Below are 22,069 nucleotides of genomic sequence, written 5' to 3'. Positions count from 1 at the left end.
AATATTTTAAGAATATATAAATATTTCGTAAAAAATCAATAAATATACGAATATATTTTATTAAGTGGCCGAAAGAAACTCATTAAAAGTTGTAAACCAAACAGTAAGAACGCTGTTACTTTCTTTTATTTAAACTTTAAAAAAATACGTTAATATCTTTGAAAAAATTATAATAAAATATATACCGAGAGAAACTGGTAATAAATATGTAGTTATAATTATTATTCACTAACACAAAACCAATTATTGGATTTCAGTATTCAAATAAAAAAAAAACTAAATTGTGGAGTAATTAATAATACATAAAAACATAGCTTAATTTTTACTTTCGCGTTTTAAATAATGTTTGTTATAAAAATATAAAATGAAAACTACGTGTAATGGATAACTTTTGTAACACCACCCAAAAATTATAATTTATACTGGTAGGATATATTAAATGTCATTTTTTTTTAAAGTGTATACATTAAGTTTATAGAAAATAAAATATCTATTTATTTTTTCGATATTAAGTATGACAGTAATAATTTAGAAAACAATAAAAATAAATAAATAAATATATATATATATATATATATATATAAGAATGGACTAATTTAAAAAGAAAAGAATCCTGCTTATATCAATCATGTCATACCATATCAGCATAGTACTATCATAAGATTACAATTGAATATCTCAAGAATTATGTATTAATTTTCAACCATATTTTAATTAAATAAATATAATTTGTCACATCCAACGGTATTATAAAAGGCATATATAAAACATGTCTCACCAAATAGTAACATTTTACATTTTTTTAATAAATTTTATAATTAATATTTGTTAAAAATACTAAAAATAAAAGATAAAATATCACATTTTTCTAATAAATTTTTTGTTAAAAATTTCACAACAACCAAAAATAAAATTAAGTAAAACTCCTCATTTTAACATCTATATTTTATTTTAAAAAATTCCATTCCTTATTTATTTAAAATTAACTTCTAAAAACATCACATTTTAGTTGAGAATGTTAAAAAAATAGTTAAATGTGTGATGCTTGGTGAATGACTCCTATTATATTAATTCATACTTAGTCTTAGTTATCTTCTTCTCTTATTGCTTCTTTATTCCTTTTCAACTAAACAAAACATTATTGCTTAAAATATCTATTTAATTTTTCACCTATTTTCATTAACTTAATTTCATTCAACCATTTCGCCTGAAAAACAAAACATAACTAATATGTTCTCTCTGCCAAACAAAGTATTTGACCTTAGAAACTGAGGTATCCATTGATTAAATCGGTTTAATTATACAATTACCCATCATTTTTCTTGCTCAACACATCATTAGAAAAATAAGAAACAAACATCACAAACTGAAAATAGAAGTGGCTTAAGAGGGATGCAATCTAGTCCCAGTAGAAAACAATCAATTGAATAGCCTGTATCATGTAGGAAAAATGTTATGAAACCTGAGTTGTAGGGGATATAATTTCTCAGATTCATCTATTCAACGGAAAATTGGTTTAACTATTGTCTCGACTAGACATAACAGGACAAAATGCAAGTCCAGAAGCTCTCCAACCTCATCTAATTGAGAGAAAAATATAAGGTACAACAACACTTAACTTGTGGGCAAAAATATTCCCCGGATGAAATGAAACTATCTGCGATTTTAAGCAGGTGGTGGCATTGCATCCTTGTTCCCTCTATCTAATGAAGAATATTGATTAGACGCATGATGGCCATGTCCCCTGCGCCCCCTCGCGTTGTGTCGTGGAGTCCAATTATGGTTACTTCTAGATGGTTGGGAGTTTTGGCTGTGGTGACTAACTTCATGATGATCATTGTGATAATTTCCTGATGAGTGGTATCCATGCCTCGAACTGCTACCACCCCTACCCGGATGGTGATTTCTTTCATGATGTGATCTAGGGTAGTCATTTTTCTGGTACGAATTTGATCTAGGGGGGTATTGTTGATTAAAATTATAAGGCTGAGCAGTAGGAGCATCATTGTAAGGTACAGAGTGTGGTTTGCCTTGGAGTGGGGGAGCTGAAATAGGAGGTGATTCATAACCATAGGAAGACACTGGTTGTCGATGACCCACTGATGCGGGATAAGATTTAGGAGGTCCATTATGCGCGCGGTGGCGGTATCCAGGAGTGTCAACTTTTGCCTGTAAGGAATTCACCGCACGGTCGCGGTGGCGGTATCCAGGAGTGTCAACTTTTGCCTGTAAGGAATTCACCGCGCGGTGGCGGTATCCAGGAGTGTCAACTTTTGCCTGTAAGGAATTCACAACGAGTCTGTGTGCAGCATCTCCAAGCTCTTGACCAGAAATAGATCCCGGAGGGTTTTTCCTGAAACAAAAAACCGGAGCCCCAGTCAGTTCTAGCCAAGTAGACGATGGACTAAAGCTGCATACAATACAACAGTAAATCATAAATTTAAATGGGTGATTGGTGGGAGGAAAGCGAAAGGGATTGTGACTTATGAGTTATAGGTTAAAGTAGAAATATAATGGAAAATTGGCAAAAATCAGAGAACCCCAGGACTAAGTAAATCCCTCAAAATGGGATGAAGGCGAGAGGATTTGTGGTTTTTTATTTTAATTTATTAAAAAATTTAATAAATATATACAACATGAAATTTTAAAATAAATATTAAGAGAAATAAAGTTTAATTTTGTAAATACTATAAAAATATTTTTGATAATTTATTTATTTACTTCTTTTCACTTTTTGATTTATATACACCACAATACATGATTTTTACTTTATTTCTCTTATATTTCTATTTTTTTATTCCATTCCTCATTTCTTTGCTCCGTATTATTTCACTTGTAATAAAAAACAATGCAAAAAACAAAGTCTTACCTCCAATTATCAGAATGGAGTCTCCTACCTGAATCTTCATGCCATAAAACAGGTTGAGGTTGTAGATCTCTAATTGTAACAGCCTGTATACAAAGCACATAATTTTATTTTCCAAATACGTTACAGAATAAGTAGACGAAATAAGAGGAGCTATGATACTTTAAACAGACCAGTGTCTTTATACGCCACCAAATGTTGAAGATTGAAAACTAAACAGGGAGAAGGACATGGAAATTGGAGGGTATAATAAATAAGGAGCAGCTACTAAATTTGATACCTTTTCTGGAAATTTAACTCCTTGTGGTGGTCGGGTAATGTGTTTATGTGCCTCTGGGAGTCCATATATTGCACATCTGAGCAACAAGGGGCAAATAAGAAAAATTACAGCAACTTTCACCATAAATCGTGTTCTTATTAAATTATACCCAGTATGAGAGACTTACATAACATGATTGTCCATGATATCTTCCATGCTTGCGATAGAAGACCTAAAGATAGGAGGGCAAGGTTCTCCAGCACACAAGGATATGTAACCATTCATTCCACCACTGCATGTATTCCTAAATAACATCAGAAGATAGTCCAGCAAGATATTAAAATTGAAAATTGAATATAAGTATATACATATAAAGCATACAAACTTGACAATTTCATGCATTTAAAAACTGCAGGGAACTTCTATAGCAGCATCTATTGTGCTTGTCTTTGGAGAAAAAAAATCATTAACTTTTCAAACTTTGCTACTCCAAAACACTATCCCTCCCTCTAAAACCCTACAGAAAAGCCCACTCTAATTATCATAATATATTAGTATGCTTTATCGTAACAATGTGCCATATCTAAGCATTTAAGTATTTAAACAGAAAATAGTACTAATTCCAGTCTAGCACTGACACAAATGACATACATTGTTTAGAACGTAAGCTATGGGTATAACATGGACTTGAAAGTTAACTATGAATTAGTACTATGGTTACTTTAAAATTACAACAGCATTTAGCATACCAATGATAAAATTCTCTGCAACCCAAACCCACATTTTGATCAGCTATCTAAAATGGATTTGGGTATAACAGGATTCTTTAAGTCCTATATCAAGTACTATGAGATGTCTGGTGGAGTATTCAAGTGTTCGGTTCTCTCCCTTTAACAACAAGCTTTTAAGGGTTGGTTTCCCAAGTGCATGGGTCAGCGTCTCAGAAAGGGCTAGCTCTAAAGGGTTTTGATCAGTGAAGGGTTCTAATAAACGAGGAAACTGAGTGAAATGTCACGAAGCACTGTCAGCGAAAGTCATCAAGAAATCAACTCTTTGAGGTGGTGCCTAGATTGGGAACTTTAAGTGCCAGAGGCACACATAAAATAATATGGGACGCTCGATAGAGTATTAAAGTGTTTGGTTCTCCTCACTTAATTTCTAACTTTTTAGGGTGGGTTTCAAGCAGTGCTATCGATATCGGATCATATTAGAGACCTCAAAAATCCTTTATAGAATTATAATGGAAAACATAATGGGTTATGGCGGAAGCATGGCAGTTGAAAGAAATATAATCTATACTTATATACAAAAGGAATGAAAATAGTTATAATTTTTTAAGTTATAGTTGACAGGAATTAACCTGTGTGAAAGGAGCTATTCTCCTTTGTAACCCTTTTGGGTGTTCTGTTCTGCACTGTAATAAAACAGAGTTTTCTTTCTTCTTGCTGTGTTTGGGAGGGAATTCTGGGTTTTCTGTCTGGGAACCTAACAGTATGTGCCCACATCTCCTCCTTCCTTATGCGCAGCGCCACCGCAGCTCCTTCTTTATGCTTTGCTGTCGTCACAGCGTGCGCCACCACCACTGCCACCGTCTTTTTCTCCGCTTTCTTGGATATTTCTGCTATCCGTTACCACTCCGAGATGGCAAAAGCGGCAGCCATAGGCCACCATGGAAAATATGCATCGCCACCGCCTTGTCGTGGCGGTGGTCAGAAAATCCGTCATTGCCATCTGCCATGGGGCCGCCATGGCAGATAATTGATAACACTGATTTCAAGAGGTTGGATGCTTATCACTATCTTGCACATTAATTTGTTTTACTGTGTCTTTTAATGTCTCAGATGTGTATATCACATCCAAGCTTAATTTCAAATTAAAAAGTAACAAATACCTACCGAGAAATTAAAATTAATTTTTTCTTAAACTACATATGCATACTCCATACATACAAGTTCATAAATCATACATTATGGCTTGCCATATCATAATCGAGAAAAGTTGTGACTCATGACCACATCAGATGCAACAATTCACTACTATGATCAGAAGGAAATTTTATTAAAACCTTATCATCATCCAAAAATATTGTTAGGAAATTGCAAATCAGCAGTACCAACCTTTCTTTCGGGCTGATTCTGTCCTTGACCATAGCTCGTTCACTGTCTGACATGTTTTTACACTTGTTATGGAGTGTGCTTATGCAAGCAGAGAGAGGATGACAAGAATTCACAAAGAGCAAGTTGAACATTGTAGCATTCCGTCGCTTTTCCTCAGGCTTTTATTTTTTAATAGAAATAGGATATGGAGAAAAAATGTCAGCAAATTGGACCAAATGTGAATTTAAATTCAGAGAACAGAGACATACAGTTAAAAAGTGTTCAGTCTTTTGAACTTCTGTGAGGAGACGCCCTTCATCAATAAAAGGCAACTTAGCAATACCCTGCAAAGAGAAAGGATGGTATTATATGAGCTATGATGCAACCATGTCTAGAAAACACTGAAGAAAAAGGCAAAGGTAAATCAGGATTGAACCTGCCAAGCAAAGCGTTTGCCATTCATGTCCACTTCAAAGTCTGAGACACAACACTAATAATATTAAATGGGGAACAATATTCATAATATAGTGGAACTTCTAAAACTTAAATTAATAGCCTGTTTATATAAAGACACACCAATTGGATAAAAATCAATGATTGGTGAGTTTGGATCCGTCATAAGTCTCCTATATGGCTCAGGAAGAGCATGAGAACTGCAGATATATCATAATTCCAATGTTACATACACTAACTGAATTTAGAAAGCTACAACTCCTTACAAAAATAAGTTGTGCAGCAAGCAAACCTTGCAGCAGGAAAGACTCCTAAAAGCTGGTCAAATGGTTTGAATGGAGTACCCAGCTTAAAGCTAATATCAAGCTCACCAAGGCCCTTGAGATCAGACGCAAAGGGGGCATAATGATAAGGATAAAACCTGTTTTAATAAAAAATTAATTAAAACTGATAAAACAAGACATGCAATTCTTGTAGATCCAATCTGGATTGTGGATGAAGAAAACATAAAATTCACAAAATCTACAGGCAATAGAAGTAACTAAATTCTGTTATTCCTTCCTTGACTGTGTTTTTTCCTTATTTATATCTCTAAACAAGCATCCCAGAGCACAAAGTTCCCCATCTAGTGGGGGGAAGGGGATCTAGGAAGGATAGATTGTGTGTAACCTTACCAGAGTCACACAGAAAACAATAGGCTGCTAACCAGTGACTTTAGATTGTTCTGAGGTGAATGTTGTCAACACAGGTGGTGAGATGAAAGTATTAAAGGCTAAAACAGTATTTGTTCCAACATTACCTGATAAAATAATCCTTATTTTTGTATCTGTTGCTCAGCATCTCAAAATATCATTGGGGAAAAAAAATACAAAAAGTAGTCGTGTGTGGGGGGGGGGAGACCAAACCTGACTTACTAATCCTTAACCCTATAAAAGGATATGTCAAATCTATCACTGAAAAACTCAAGGACAAATAAAGCTAGGAACATATCCCACCAATTATAACCTTGAGATCTACTGCCAAACTCAACAAGTTTATCAATACATTGATTACCCTATCTAGAAATATGCAAAATACGAATATACAAAGTATTACTATTTACCAAGCCATTAATTCATCTATTACGAAGATCCCAAGAGATAATAGAAGTATTGAACCAAGCATGAATAACAAGTTGACTCCCACTCTCAATCCAAATATTAGTCCATCCCTAGGAGATTGCAACTTCCATAGCCAGAATCACACCCACCACCTCAACATATAAAGCATTATGACCAAGATATGAAAAGAAATAACCCACAATGGAAGCATGTTGATTTCTAAAGATACCCCCACCCACAAAATATATACACTAGCAAGGGACTCATTAAGTTCTCTAAAATCACAAGCTTAACAAACAAAGCACTTTGTCCAACTAGTGCTAACAACATCTCCATTTTTTCTAATAAACATTCCACCACAGGTTGAAATTTGTCGTAAACTACAAAATCAAGAGAAGCTCATTAAATGAGAAAAGAGACTTACTAAAAACATTTATTTCTGAAAATTTTCAATCAATAGAAAAGTGATCAAAAGAGAGTGTGTTGTTATCCTTTCTCTTGACCAATTGTAGTTCATTCGCTAGGATTTACAATTTTCCATTTAAAATCAGACATCACTATCTCTAAAAATGTGTGCAAACCTCATCTTAAAAATCGGTTTTGTAAGATTGAGTTAAGCTTAAAGTCTCCTTCCTAAGATAACATCAAAACAAATCCTTCCAAATGAGATTTGTTAGACCAATTATGTCACCTGCTATCAGGCCGCAACCACCCATATATATTAATTCTCATGCTTAAGATGTTCAGTCTTCAGTGAAAAAGTGTATTAGAGATCTCACATCGGCTCACAATATGACCAAATTATAGTATATAAATTGGTACAAATCTCATTTACAATTGCGAGTTAAGTTAAACTTAAAGTTCACTTTCTAAGAACAAAAACAAAAGCCCCATCCCTTCCCTAGAACCAGATAGATAACAAAGATTAATACACAGAGAGCCAATTTCCCCAATTCTAATTATAACAAAGCATATACCTACTTCAAAGTACTTTCTCAAGTGCTAACCAAATTCATAGATTGCGGCAAAATTTTAGCCTCTTCATTTCTACTAAAACAATAAAAGTCAATCCAGATAGACGATGACCACCTATTAGGAAGGTTCAAGTGAGGAGGAATATAGGCACAACAAGGGATCATTCCCCTCAAATAGATCATAGACATGTCATAGACTAACAGTAATTAGTTACAAGATAGGGTAAAAAGAATTGTAGGAGGGTACTGTCAGCACTAGTTTTTCAAATAAGAGTGTACTGATTTTGTTTCGGTTGTCCTCTATTCTGCCACCACCCTGGCCTGGGTCAGGACACCAGAATTTCCAACGAAGATTATTTCCTGTAATCCATCAGGACCAGTTTCTAAGAACTTGCGAGTTAAGTTAAACTTAAAGTTCACTTTCTAAGAACAAAAACAAAAGCCCCATCCCTTCCCTAGAACCAGATAGATAACAAAGATTAATACACAGAGAGCCAATTTCCCCAATTCTAATTATAACAAAGCATATACCTACTTCAAAGTACTTTCTCAAGTGCTAACCAAATTCATAGATTGCGGCAAAATTTTAGCCTCTTCATTTCTACTAAAACAATAAAAGTCAATCCAGATAGACGATGACCACCTATTAGGAAGGTTCAAGTGAGGAGGAATATAGGCACAACAAGGGATCATTCCCCTCAAATAGATCATAGACATGTCATAGACTAACAGTAATTAGTTACAAGATAGGGTAAAAAGAATTGTAGGAGGGTACTGTCAGCACTAGTTTTTCAAATAAGAGTGTACTGATTTTGTTTCGGTTGTCCTCTATTCTGCCACCACCCTGGCCTGGGTCAGGACACCAGAATTTCCAACGAAGATTATTTCCTGTAATCCATCAGGACCAGTTTCTAACATAATATCAAGAATTAGTCAGAGGGACCTCAGACACTGATACCCAGATTCACCGATAATATTCAAGCACTAAGGTCAAGAAACTGCAGCAGAACAGAGAAGAACATGCCGAGAACAGGTTATTTGCAAGAATCACACATTGCATAATTTCGGTTTAAACCAAATAAGACTCAAAATTCAGCCATCAACACTCAAATTTGGGTCATCACATATTTGGTCAATGTGAAGAAAGAGAAAACACCTCAAGTGCCATATTACAGGCAAAAGAAACCCAACATAATTTAAGACTCATACAGTTCTCCAGAAAGAACTAGAAAAGAAACTCACCAATTCCAAGAACAAACACCTTCATAATAATAGTGCATCACCCAACATAGGCCTTCAGTGTATTTCAAGACCTAAACAATAGACTGTAATAAGAAAACCTTGACCTCCATACGAACCAAAATTAGTGACACTTCAATTCATTAACTTACAACATCTTTTCGTATAGCTTCAAGTTCCTCGGGAGTTTTAGCAGAAAATTTTTCCTCATAATACCTCTCTCTCCAACCCGGTTCTCCCAACTTAATCTGTTGAAAAAAGAAATATAAGCTAAAATCAAAATAATTTAAAAAAGACAAATAGAATTAACTTTCTACAAACAAAAAAGCAGTAGAGTCACAATTCCAAGCTTTATATATGAATGGATGTCATACTTATCAAAAAAAGTAAGCAATAAACTAGATACAAAAATAATTTATAGGCTTTTGCACATAATCAATCCACCAAAAAAGAGGTGGTTTTGACACTATATGCTAAGACAAAGAGGTGGTTTTGGCACTATATGCTAAGACTAGCACAACTATGAGCTAACAGGTTGATTTCATAACTTGGAACTTTTTATAGGTCACATGGCAACAACTCCAACCATTCTCTCCAGCATACAAGAGTAATTGTTCTAAATGAATCAACACTTTCAGATAAACAACTACAAATGGATAATCCTTCTAAGGCATGCGCTTTAAATTCAACACTTATTCTTTGGGAGTGAAGAACATGCAGATCCATAATTTAAAAAATTATAAAGATCAAAGACTCAGTTAATTTTCTTGAGTTTTATTTTATGTTTTTGGTACATTGAAGGTTCATCAAGGACTCAACTGGAAAAAAAGCTATTACAGTGATAAAATTAATCTATTACAGTTTGTTTCATCAATTTAATTATTTAATATTTCCTTCCCTTTTTTCTTTTATAGAGAAGTTAACTAATCAGCATCAGCATAAATAACAAAAATGCCACATTGCTTGTAATCTGCTTCCTGTTGTCAAATATTTGTACAGGAAACAAAGAAAACCAAGTAGTTTTCAATGTTTTCTGATCTTTGCAAACAGAAAACAGATTGAAAACAAAATAAGAGTTTTGTAATTAAACAGTTAAAATCGAAAATGAAAACAGGAAACACCCACGGATAATTCAAATTCAGCTCCAAAGCACATAAAAACGTTTAAAAAATGTAAATATAATTTAAACAGGATATAAACAATACAATATTCACGCAATTCTAACTATCATGATCCCCACTAACACAAGGTAGACATGGCAAAATTACTGCAATGTAATTAAATCCTTAGGGTTTAATAAAAAAATCACAGGCAGGATAATTTATATACTATTTGTTACTTTAAAATACAAATAACACCGCAATTAAAAATGTCTAGGAAAACTAAAATACTAAACAAAAAAAAGGTAAGAACTTACCTTGTCCTCTTCAGCTTTTTTTGAGTTGAATACATCAGATTTCTCACGAAGTATCTCCTTCAATTTTGTTTTCAATTCATCTTTATTATCATGAACCTGAAATGTAAAGGAATACTAAACTCAGTCAGACAACAGAGGAGATAACCAGCTCATTGTAAAAACCTTACAACTTAACATAACAATGAAAAGATAATAAAGTGCATCTAATTCCTCGCCAGGCTCGTACCCAGTAATAGGTTAGCCCTTATATTAGTTCTAAAGAATGCCTCTCCTGAAGCAGGAAAACATACTTCTATTTCAAGACTATTCTCGGCTTCAACAATAGCAGCAGCAACACTTGCTCCTGAAGATAACCTAACAACTTTACGAGGTCTCTCAAAGGGTTCTTTTTTGTCTTTTCTAACTGATGAGGACATGTGAGAATTATAATGCCCAGATTGCTGAAATGGTGAAGGAGTTGGAGCCAAAGCAAGACGAGAACCATGGAATTGTGAAACTGCTACTAAAGAGTCTGGTTGAAATTGAGGCTCGGCATCATCTCCCCTTCTCCTTTGTGGCTTTCCATGCTTTATTCTCGCAGTTTGTTGCTGAAAGCAGAATAATAAATACAAAAGAAGAATCACTTCAGAACACAATCGAACATCTACAACTAAGAGGAAAACCATAAGGCTTAATGTTTATTATCTCTCACTACTCAATATTATGACAAATGTTGAACAGTCACTTCCTCAATAGTGTGACATATACACACTGATAATAAGCTCTAATTGATGATCTCTGTATAAATCCAGTCCTTAAAGGATAAAGAAAGAGATGCAACTAAACAGACCTGGTGCAATCGAGCTCTTTTCTGGAATATTTTATCTTCGTAAGATCCAATAGCCTGAATGAAGTGCTCCACCCTGCTCAAATTTATCTGAGAAAAGGCAGTAAAGAAAAGAAACAAATTGTAAATGAACATTATTTAGATGTAAAGAGGCATCACACAAATCACTCCAGTTGCCATCACATACCATGCTTCCATTGGTTAAATAACCACCAAATTCCCTAAATTCTTTCTTGTATACTGCAAGCAGCAAGTTAATTGCACCCTAGGTAAAAAAAAAGTGAAATTCCCAACAAAGATCAGTTACACAATCTAAACCAGCACATAAAAGCATTACACGTATATTAGACAATACAAGACCAATATCATAACACCATAATTACTGCCATACAATAACACTAAGAAATTAAAAAGGATGCTAAAGATTAGGACTTCTATCCACCATAACATTTAGACCATTCTTGAAAATTCTTATCCATTTCTTTGCAGTTAAAAATAGTGCAGTGAATTATGCTATGATTACTTTTGTCTTAATTGATCAACTCAAATAGAACAACTGAGGTTTGAACCGCGGATCAAATTTTCTAATGATTGTACCAATAAACCCATTAGAAATGCCATGTTGACATGATAACACCTTGTGTCTTGCTTCATCCTAGACTACAAAATCCTGCATAACCATTCACACGCTTCAAATTACCTTAAATTTTAGAGCAAAGAAAAAAGAGTTTGATATTTTATTCATGCCTCACCCCAAAGTACTTTAATTAATATTGTTCGCCCTAACAATTTAAGCTTTCTCGATAGTTAGTTCCTTGTTATTTAGACAAAAGAAGAAGCCCACGATTTCCAAAATTGACCCAAATTTTTAAAATTAGCAACCAAAGTCCAAATGCTGAGAAAAACAGCACCCATATATATCCAAAACCGGTTAGGATAAGCGAGGGGAAAATCCATGATTAGCACTTACAAAATAAAGGACCAGTCCTGAAATTTGATTCACTCCAAATATATAGAAAACAGGGGAGAGGGTGAGGGACAGAGGTAACAAGAGATCTAGAATGCCAAACCTCACGAATCTCTAATGTAGGCATATGAGGTAGGAAATCATTGCCGACGAAAAAACACATGAAGATAAAATCATCAACAATGCATTCAAAATCAATCTTGAATGGAGGATTAGGTATTCTCATCTCATACTCCAGATATTCTCTCAGTGTCCAAATATTCAGGAACTGCAAAAGAAAATAAATATATAGGAAGTAAGAATTAAGGGCAAAAGTACCAAAATTATGTTGTCATATTCAATAACTTTAAGAATGTATGAATTTCAGATCAAACCCTGACCTGGAAGGGTTTCTTTGCCACAACAGCCTCTCCTTTTTCATCAAACTTTCCTGACTTCCTTTTTGCCTTTCCTTCACAGTTTGCAGCAAAATGACCCATCTGACCACAGATGAAGCATTTGTCTTGTCCAGGAGTAAATACTACCTGCATTAACAGATTATTTATCAGCAATTCAATCACAATATCTAATGGAAAAAAGCCAAAATAATTACATCAATCATTCCTCACGGTCAACATCATGTATTTATTTAACTGCATTAATAAGCTATAATTCACAGACACAGAACAACTCATCAGACACAAACCTCTCTAAGAATTGAAAAATGAATTTCATGCGTAGCCAATGCCAACATTATCAAATCAGCATCCTGACGTCAGAATACCAAATGCAAAAAACAAGTTAATTACATCTATGATAAATAAAGCAAAGAAGACACTAAGTAAAAGTAAAAAATAAATTGATTTTCTGTTTTTGATTAACAAAATCAAAGATGAATTTTGAAGAGTAACAGGAAGTTGGAAGTGAGATATATACCAAACCATACAGGCAATGTCGTGTATTTGGATCATAACCTTTAAGATTTCTCTGAAGACGAATATAGGACATAATCTTATGCTCCCCTTCACCAGGAACATTTGCATCAGAGAGAATAACCTTCAGTCACACACATAAACAATAACATTAGATTAGATCCCCCTCTCAAATAAGACACATTAGCCACAGTCACACAAAATATAAAATTAACTCTCTACCTTAATATTTTTCCAACCAGGGTCATTGTTCAACCTAAGATGAACATAGTACTGAAGTGCAATTGACAAGACAGCCATAAATTCAGTTCCCGGAGTAATGACGTTTGAATCAAAAGTCTGTGACTCTTCTTTAGGTGGAAGCTTTCTGCCCTCCTTCTCAAATTCCTCCCTTAACCTTGCTTCTTCAGCAGCCTAACATGCAAGAGAAAAAGAAGGCAAACATGGGCAAAATTCACATTTAGGCATCTTCTCGTATATTTCACCATTATCTTGACAGATTCAGGGTGGTGACATGTACACCAACCACATTAACCACAAAAAAAGTGATGAAAGCAAGGAACATTTGCAGTATCATCCCAGACTTTTTCAACAGAACTTATATTTTAACACAACACTATCTTCCACTCCAACATCAAGAAAATTTTACCAGTTGATGTAAGCTACAAAATTTTAAAAAAAAAGTATAGATAAATGGATAAATACTCAAGACCAATGCCAGAGCATTCACTATTTGCAATGTCTATCAGTAATCAAACAACGAGCAAAGTTCAAGCTTTCAATTACCAACCAAAAAGTATTGCATGACATTGATTCAACTAAATTGTTGATAACAAGCAAAGAGTGTAAACAATGTTTCAATTGCAGATAGTGGAAAACGGCAGAGAACAAATAATCGGCTATATCATATAGTAGACAGTATCGCAGCATATAGGGAAAGTCACATAATGGTTGAAATATATGATATATAAGTTATACATATATTAAAAACAAAGTTGTAAGCAAACAAAAATAAAACACATAAAAATTGGCATTATATTAACTCAAAAGTTCAATTTGCTGAAAACTTGTCAGAGATGACGAGGATGCAGGGCACATGCCACAACCACAACAATTGCAAGATAGAGATGTCAAATTCATGCAACAATTTATACAACACTTTTTGCCCCTTTCTCTCAATCACATTAGTTATTACATCTTGTACTTCTCTCTCTTTTCTCTTTTCCGCTCTCTTAGTTGTAACTTTTTGTACAGATCGTTGTCCAAATAACATTTTTCTACTAGATACCAAGAAACACAAAAGATCGATGTCTATAACGCATCTCGAAGCATCCAAATGCACACAACACCAAATGAGTGTAAAACGATATAAGCATAAAACATACCGCATCAGCTGCATCTTTCGCAGCCCTAAACCTCCTAGACCGTTGCTGGTTCATTTTCGCCCTCGGCGCAACACCGTCTACGAGTCGAACCAAACAAAACAAATAAACCTCACCAGTAACATAGATAGCGCAATGACAAATCATAAAAATCACAAGAAACAGACACACACCAATAGCCATGTAGAGCAGCTTCCGCGGCCGCACCATGACGAATAGCCTGTCAATGTAGTCGAACATGCACTCAAACACCTCGTCAAACGACGTCGGAGAAGGCTGCATACAAAAAAACAACGCGTAATCGTAAACGTCCACATTCTTGAAATTCAAAAAACGATAAATACATTAATTACTTAAGTTTGGAAGAAGAAATAGTGAGAATGAGAAATGTTACCCTATCCTCAGGGTGAAAGCACGGATGAATAATGCCGTTCATATCGAGGTAGAGATTATCGTATTCGATGTTGTTAGGGTTCTTGTCGCTCGTATCGACCGGGATCTTCACGTCGTCGATGACGACCGGTTCCTCTTCAATTGAGTCCACAACCACCATCGGATACTTCTCCGCCAGCCATCGATAGAACGCAGGGACACCCATCGTTCAGTCGCGAACTCAGATTCAGTTCGCCGAAAACGAAAACCACTTCTCTCTCAAGTCTACAATGAGAAGAAGAATGTGCGAATTGGACTTACACTGATTCCACAGTGCGTGCGTGCGCGGGCGCCGGCGCGGTTCTTTCGTGTTGCGTTATTACACTGCTCTCGCGCGTGTTGGATTGCTAGGTCATACAACCTGAACGAGTGAATAGACGATAATGCCCTTTTCAAAATTGTTATGTGGTAATGATTTTGGTAATATTTTGAGTGCCTTTTTGTCTTTCTACGATTCAAAGGTCGGCGAGCTTTTATTCCCTCCATCCCATTTTCATTGCCATGTTAGAAAACAAAATTGCTATTTATTTCTTAATAAATATTTTTGTATAAATCTTTAAAATAAATATTTTTTTTTCATTTATATCTTTAATGTATTTTTAATGTTATTCTTGTAATTCTGTACTGTTTTCAACAAAACATGATAATTTCCTGTAAAATACATAATATTGATATTTCAATGTTTCATGTCTACTCTATTTTGTCTTTTGTTACAATGTCTTTGACAAGAGCAGCTAAGAAAGTCTCGTTGAAAGCAGGAACGAAGAGATGGCTTTACGGTCGTAAAAAGCGGGTCGGGTTAGTCCGTCGCATAAAATTTACTGATTTTTTTAATCTGGATGGTCCGCAGGTCTGTGGACCAGCCTGCATAAGAAATATTTATTAAAAAGTATAATTTTTTAAATAAAATTTTTAATTTTTTTTATTTAGAAAAATTAGGTAGATGGTTTCATAATACAGGGATGTAAAATATAAGACTGTTTGAAGAAAATATAGGAGTGTGAAAAAAAAAATTATATATTTTAAAGTTATGCGGGCCAATCTGTCCCGCCTCACACGGGCTGCGAGTTATGCGGGGCGAACCTAAGCGGGTTGAAATAAACAACCCGACCCGCGTTTTTTTCAGCGGGTCGCGGACCGGCCTGCATAGCCCGCCCCACTTTTCCACTCATACTTTCTAACCACTTGTTGGATAGATATCACGCTAAAATATTATTTTGGTCCTTTATGTTTTTAAAAATCTCACTTTCGTCATTTATATTTAAAAATGTATATTTTGATCTTTTTATTTTAAATGAAAAATATATTTTTATTAGTTTTATATTGATTTCGTTAATATTTTAAATTTTATTTTAGTAACGATTAAATTTTGACACAATATTTAAATTATTTTTAATATCTTTAATTCTAAATGTATTTTTCATTTAAATTACTAAAATTGTTGATTTTGACCCTTCCTAAAAAATAATTAATTTCTAAAGTAGCGGTTGACCCGCCAATTCTCCTTCTTCACCTTTTTTTTTTCTTAAAAAATATTTGTTTTTTTTTTCACATTGAAAGGTAAAAAAGACAAAATAGCATTCATAATTGATTTGTCTGTGGGATCTCGAAATTCCATTGAAACAGTTTCGGAGAAGAAAACCAAAACAAAACTACAAAATTAAATCAAACACCGAACAGGCAAAACCTCCATTCGACGCCACATTGTTCTAACGACGTTAAGGTTCTAATTCTCATTTTCTCGTTTGTCTGGATCCACAGTTTTATTTTCATCAATCTCTATTCACAACAACATTTTCATTTCTTTCTGTTATGTATGGACAACGAATGAACAACACAACAATCTTAAATGATAATGTCTGGATTTATTAAAGTTATTAACACACAAATATGTGCAGGTGGTGAGATAATGATCAATGGAGTTTGAGAAAAACGGAAGTGTGACGATTCGCGAGATTTGCGGGAATGGAAGTTGCATGAAAGTGACAGAACTTGAGGCCAAACTTGATGCAGGAAATGTTGAAGAAGCAGAAGCAACATTGCGTAATGGGTTATCAATAAGTTCCGAGGTTCATTTTTGTTTGTTAATTGTATATTCCATCCTTCATGACAATACAAACCAATGTTACAATGTCACATTATTATCGAATGGTCTTAGTATCATTGATTTGTTGCCTCAGTGTTACCATTTTGAATAGGTAGAAACTTATGAGAGATCATTGTTAGAGTGGTTTTACTTAATTGATTGGATTCTTATTCAATTATTATATCTTGACAGGAAGCAAAGGCTCTTCTTGGAAAATTAGAGTATCAAAGAGGTAATGTGGAGAATGCCTTTCGAGTGTTTGATGGAATTGATCTTCAACCAATCATACAACAATTACAAACTTCCCTTTCGGACAAAACACCTGCGAAGAATACTTTAACGTTTGAAGCTATCTACCTAAAAGCCAAGTGTTTACAAAAGTTGAACAAATGTACAGGTATTGACTATTGTTCCAGCTATTGAAAGTTGTTGCTACTTGTGGTTTACTTTTTGTTTCTAATTGGAGACGAATCTTCCATTCCTTGTACACCTTTTTATATTCTAACAATATCCCACCAGATGAAGTTGGCTAATGGATCACACAACATTCTCACTTGTTTAAAAACCAACTTCTAAGGGATATTAATAGATTGAAAATTTTGTTTCATGGATTTATACAGAAGCTATTGATGGGTGTAAGAGTGTTCTGGATGCTGTTGAGAAGACATATAGTCAGGGTAAAGTTGATACACAAGGCGACAATAAATTGCAGGAGATAGTGAGTCATGTAGTGGAGCTCCTTCCAGAGCTTTGGAAGGAGACTGGGTGCTATGATGAGGCATTGTCAGCTTATAGGAATGCCCTACTTGGTCAATGGAACCTTGATAATGAATTTTGTGCAAGAATTCAGAAGGCACTTGCTGTGTTTTTGTTGTACAGTGAAGTGGAGGCAAGTCCACCTAACAAGACCGATGGGTCTTATGTACCCAAAAGCAATATGGAAGAAGCAGTTCTTCTTTTACTGATTATTTTGAGAAACTTCGTCCTTGGTAAGATAAAGTGGGATCCTTCAGTTATGGAACACCTGGTTTTCACACTTTCAACATGTGGAGAAACCTCTATTCTAGCAAAGCAATTTGAAGAGTTGACACCTGGTACATATCAACGCATTGATCGTTGGATTTTTTTAGCTCTGTGTAACAGTGGAGCTGGAGAAAATAATAGTGCTTTGAATCTGCTTAGGATGTCTTTGCATAAACATGAGCGACCAGATGACCTGATAGCATTATTATTGGCTGCCAGAATTTGTAGTGAGGATCCTCATCTTGGTGCTGAGGGAGCAGGTTATGCACAAAGAGCAGTGAATAATGCCCAGGGATTAGATGGGCATTTGAAAGGTGTGGGTCTAAGGATGTTGGGACTTTGCCAAGGAATACAAGCTACGGTTTCTTCTTCTGACCATGAGAGGTCTGAGCTTCAATCTGAAGCTCTAAAATCATTGGAGAAGGCAATTCGATTGGAGCAGAACAATGCTGATCTCATTTTTGAATTGGCTATTCAATATGCTATGCACAGAAATTTGAGTGTTGCTTTATCATGTGCTAAACAGTTCTTTGACAAAACTGGTGGCTCTACACTAAAAGGGTGGAGGTTGCTTGCTCTAGTTTTGTCTGCACAGAAAAGATTTACAGAGGCTGAAGTGGTCATTGATGCAGCTTTAGACGAGACTGCAAAATGGGAGCAGGGGCCACTACTCAGGCTGAAAGCCAAGTTGAAGAACTCTCAATTACGACCCATGGATGCTATTGAAATTTATCGGTACGTTCTTGCATTGGTTCAAGCCCAGAAGAAATCACCCGGGCCTCCTAAACAAGGTTCACAGGTATGATTATGCAATCTTCTCTTCTTCCAACGAATATTATTGCTGAAAATCCAAACAACCTAATTTTCAAGTTTCATTTCTCAAATCCATCATTTTCCTCTTCCTCGAATTCACTCCTTAAACAAACTTACCTTTAACTTTTGCATATAACAATATAGGAAGTAACACATAATTACAATGCCTTAGAAATTGTCCCCATTAGCCTATTGAGAGTCTATGTGTAGGTGTTGTGCATAGCACAAGTAAAACACATTCAATCAATTTCATCCACTATTTCTCTCCCTTTCTTTGTCTTGTTGAGTTAAACAGGAGTCTTATCATCGATCATAACTTGTCATGTCATAGTTTGCCGAAGTGTTCCTAAAACATGGAAATATATTCTCAAGCTCCAGTTTCTATTATAATGTTTAGTAATGGTAAAACATAAACCATTATGCTTATTTACATTAATAATCCTTAAATTATTGTACTGAAAACTAAGCAAATAGGAGAAGTGGTCCAAAGAAATAAAACTTTAGAGTATTCTAATATATTTTTCAGATATTGTACCATACATAAAAAGGAAGTTTTTGTTTCCCCCTTTGATTCCAAAACTATGTTACTTTTATTTTATTAACTCTCTTTGTAGGTGGATGATGCTAAGATAAATGAACTTGAAGTTTGGCATGGTTTGGCAAATTTATATGCAAACCTTTCTCACTGGAAGGATGCCGAAATCTGTTTGCAGAAGGCCAGAGAGTTAAAGGAATACTCACCAGCAACAACACACACGGAAGGCAAGAACAAATCTATATGTTATGACCAGTTTTTCCACACAAAAATAGTTAAATAGAATTTTAACAAAATAATTAGTTGTTATATTAACAAGATTAGATATTATTTTAAAATAAAATTATTAGTATCTAAATTTGTTTATATTATTGATAAATAATTTTTAAATTAATAACTAATTAGATACTATAATTTTAGATATCATGATTTAGATATCAACTTTAAAATTTAAATAATTGGTAGTTAAAACTTAGGTAGTTAATTAGATATTGATTTAAAAATTATTTATTAATAATAAAAATTAATTTAGATACTAATAGTTTTATTAATCTCTAAAACAGTATCTAATTTAGTCACTATAGAAACTAATAATTTTTTATTTTTAAAATTAATTTTTATTTTATAATTTTCTTCTTAGTGGTTTTTTTTACCACAATCAACTTATGTTTTTCCTGTTGTTTTAATCAAATTGACATTTCATATGTTTGAACGTGATTGAACCAGCTATTATGTTCGAAGGACGTGGAGAAAATTTAGAAGCTCTCACTGCTACTTTGAATGCAGTTCTGTTTGAACCAAACTATGTGCCAAGCAAGATCTTGATGGCTTCTTTGATACTGAAAATTGGTTTTAGTGCAGCTGCTTCTGTTGCTAGATGTCTACTTTGTGATGCACTTAGAATAGAACCCACCAACCGCATGGCTTGGTATTACTTGGGTTTAACTCACAAGGCTGATGGTCGAATAACTGATGCTGCTGATTGCTTCCAAGCAGCTTCCTTGCTTGAAGAATCAGATCCCATTGAAACTTTTAGCTCTATGATTTGACTACATTTCTGGATTTCACATATCCATTTATATTTTTGTTGTCACTTTCGAAAATGTATCTTGTTCCAGATAAAAGGGTATACGATTTTAAGTCCAGAACACTCAATGATAATCAAGAGTGAATACACCCTTAAGTGATGTGTAAAAGATGATTTTTTCCTTCTGTCTTTTATGGTATATATTGATAAATCTTGATTTTGATATTGATTCTACCTTAATAAAGTCATTAAGACTAATTAAAATGTATTTTTTTTTCTTTTTTCCATTTTAAATTGTTATAAGAAACTACATTTTGAGAAAAATAGTTGGATTATATCCTAAAGTAGGAAATAAGATAACAATGAGATAATAAACTAATAAGAACTTATGGGATATGAGTTAAATATGTTTTTTTTCTGTATTTTTCTCTAAAATTGTTTTTTTCCTAGTCCAAATTTTGGACCTACTGAATATTTGTAGTAAGAAAACTATTAGAGTGAGTTTCTCATATATTTTTTTTGGCAAACATATTTCTTTTATAAACTAAGATGTTAAAATATTTCATCGATGCAGTGGATATTATAATATTACAATATAGTTCTCACTTTACATCTATTTGTTTCATAAAAAAATACTAAGGTCATATTCCAATAACTTCCTTATTACAAGTATCCAATAGGAATAAAGTTTGGATTAAGGATAAAAATAAATTTTACGATAAGGACGAAAAATATATTTAACTCGTTCATTAATAATATTTTTATTTTAAGTCTTATTTTAATTATTTAATTTATTATAATAAAGAAAATGTAAAAAATATATTTTATTAATATTTACAATATAATTAATTATGCGAAATATAACTATCTTATTAGAAGAAAGTTACTAAAGTAGTTAAGAAAAAATATTATCAAGTCTGGTGGGGAGGACAATTATCAATGGTTTAAAAGAGCTTGAGACCATATGAACTTTATCTAACTTTTAGTCCTAATGGTGAACTATTTTAAGAACTTCAGTTAATTTTCATATAGTTATCTACATATTTATTGTTTTAAATTCACGTGTTTTTGAATAAAAAATAATGCGAGACTCCAACATTTAATAAAATAAAAATAAAACAAATACATTATATTATTTTTTGGTTGAAAGTAAATTAAAATCAAAGAAAATATGTGAAATAAATATTTAAAAATGTATAAAGTGAAATATCTAAAATTAATTTTAATAAGTATTTATTTGCGACCAAACTGTTCTCTAATTTTTTCACCAAATTTATTTGAAACTTGAGATAAATTTGTTTTTGTTGCACAAGTAACTCTCATTTGAAAATAACTTTAAAATATTGGTTACAAAGACAAGGATAACCACTAAACATAAACATAAAGTATATTATTATCTAACTTATTATAAAATAGTTTACAATTTGTTTTTTTAACATTTTTGTTGAGTCATATTCAAAACTTGTTAATGGGTAAAGACTACAAGAAAATCAACTTACATTACATGTTTTTATTTAGGTTGACCTTTCAAAAGAAGTAATGCATACTTATGAGTGAATTTTTTCCTCGTAACTCAAAAAAATATTGCATATGCTTGAGTTATCGTATTCTCATTTGAGCTTCCACTTATCCTCATTTGCATAATATGGTCTAGGACCCATTA

General features: G+C 33.6%; 2 protein-coding genes across 5 annotated transcripts; one reads left to right on the top strand and one right to left on the bottom strand.

Moving 5' to 3' along the window:
• Positions 1-1,400: 1,400 nt before the first annotated feature.
• LOC137808627 (5'-3' exoribonuclease 3) lies at positions 1,401-15,248 on the bottom strand. Of its 4 annotated transcripts, none has more exons than XR_016519350.1 (23): positions 14,885-15,248; positions 14,664-14,766; positions 14,494-14,570; positions 13,331-13,522; positions 13,113-13,232; positions 12,883-12,945; positions 12,578-12,721; positions 12,301-12,465; positions 11,418-11,495; positions 11,234-11,320; positions 10,631-10,991; positions 10,405-10,500; positions 9,140-9,235; positions 8,991-9,061; positions 5,967-6,095; positions 5,798-5,874; positions 5,658-5,698; positions 5,491-5,565; positions 5,243-5,400; positions 3,313-3,417; positions 3,147-3,222; positions 2,870-2,952; positions 1,401-2,353 (listed from the first exon to the last, which is right to left on the bottom strand). XR_016519350.1 is itself a non-coding variant. In XM_068609840.2 (23 exons), the coding sequence occupies exons 1-23, from the start codon at positions 15,086-15,088 to the stop codon at positions 1,666-1,668; spliced, it is 3,237 nt and encodes a 1,078-aa protein (XP_068465941.2). In that variant the 5' UTR covers positions 15,089-15,248; the 3' UTR covers positions 1,401-1,665. The 4 variants fall into 4 exon arrangements, 3 of the variants coding, with proteins under 3 accessions (XP_068465941.2, XP_068465942.2, XP_090155988.1); XM_068609840.2 differs by having other exon boundaries at positions 3,313-3,429; positions 10,695-10,991; XM_068609841.2 differs by having other exon boundaries at positions 10,695-10,991.
• A 1,268-nt stretch (positions 15,249-16,516) lies between these two features.
• Positions 16,517-20,593, top strand: LOC137808626 (protein NPG1). Its single transcript, XM_068609839.2, has 6 exons — positions 16,517-16,645; positions 16,821-16,991; positions 17,201-17,405; positions 17,629-18,830; positions 19,459-19,606; positions 20,106-20,593. The coding sequence occupies exons 2-6, from the start codon at positions 16,839-16,841 to the stop codon at positions 20,426-20,428; spliced, it is 2,031 nt and encodes a 676-aa protein (XP_068465940.2). The 5' UTR covers positions 16,517-16,645; positions 16,821-16,838; the 3' UTR covers positions 20,429-20,593.
• Positions 20,594-22,069: the final 1,476 nt, after the last annotated feature.

The sequence above is a fragment of the Phaseolus vulgaris genome, chromosome 3, assembly GCF_051622355.1.
Source record: "Phaseolus vulgaris cultivar YP4 chromosome 3, ASM5162235v1, whole genome shotgun sequence".
Classification (NCBI taxonomy): domain Eukaryota; kingdom Viridiplantae; phylum Streptophyta; class Magnoliopsida; order Fabales; family Fabaceae; genus Phaseolus; species Phaseolus vulgaris.
Note: the sequence above shows the minus strand (reverse complement) of the source record. Positions and strands in the feature narration are given on the sequence as shown.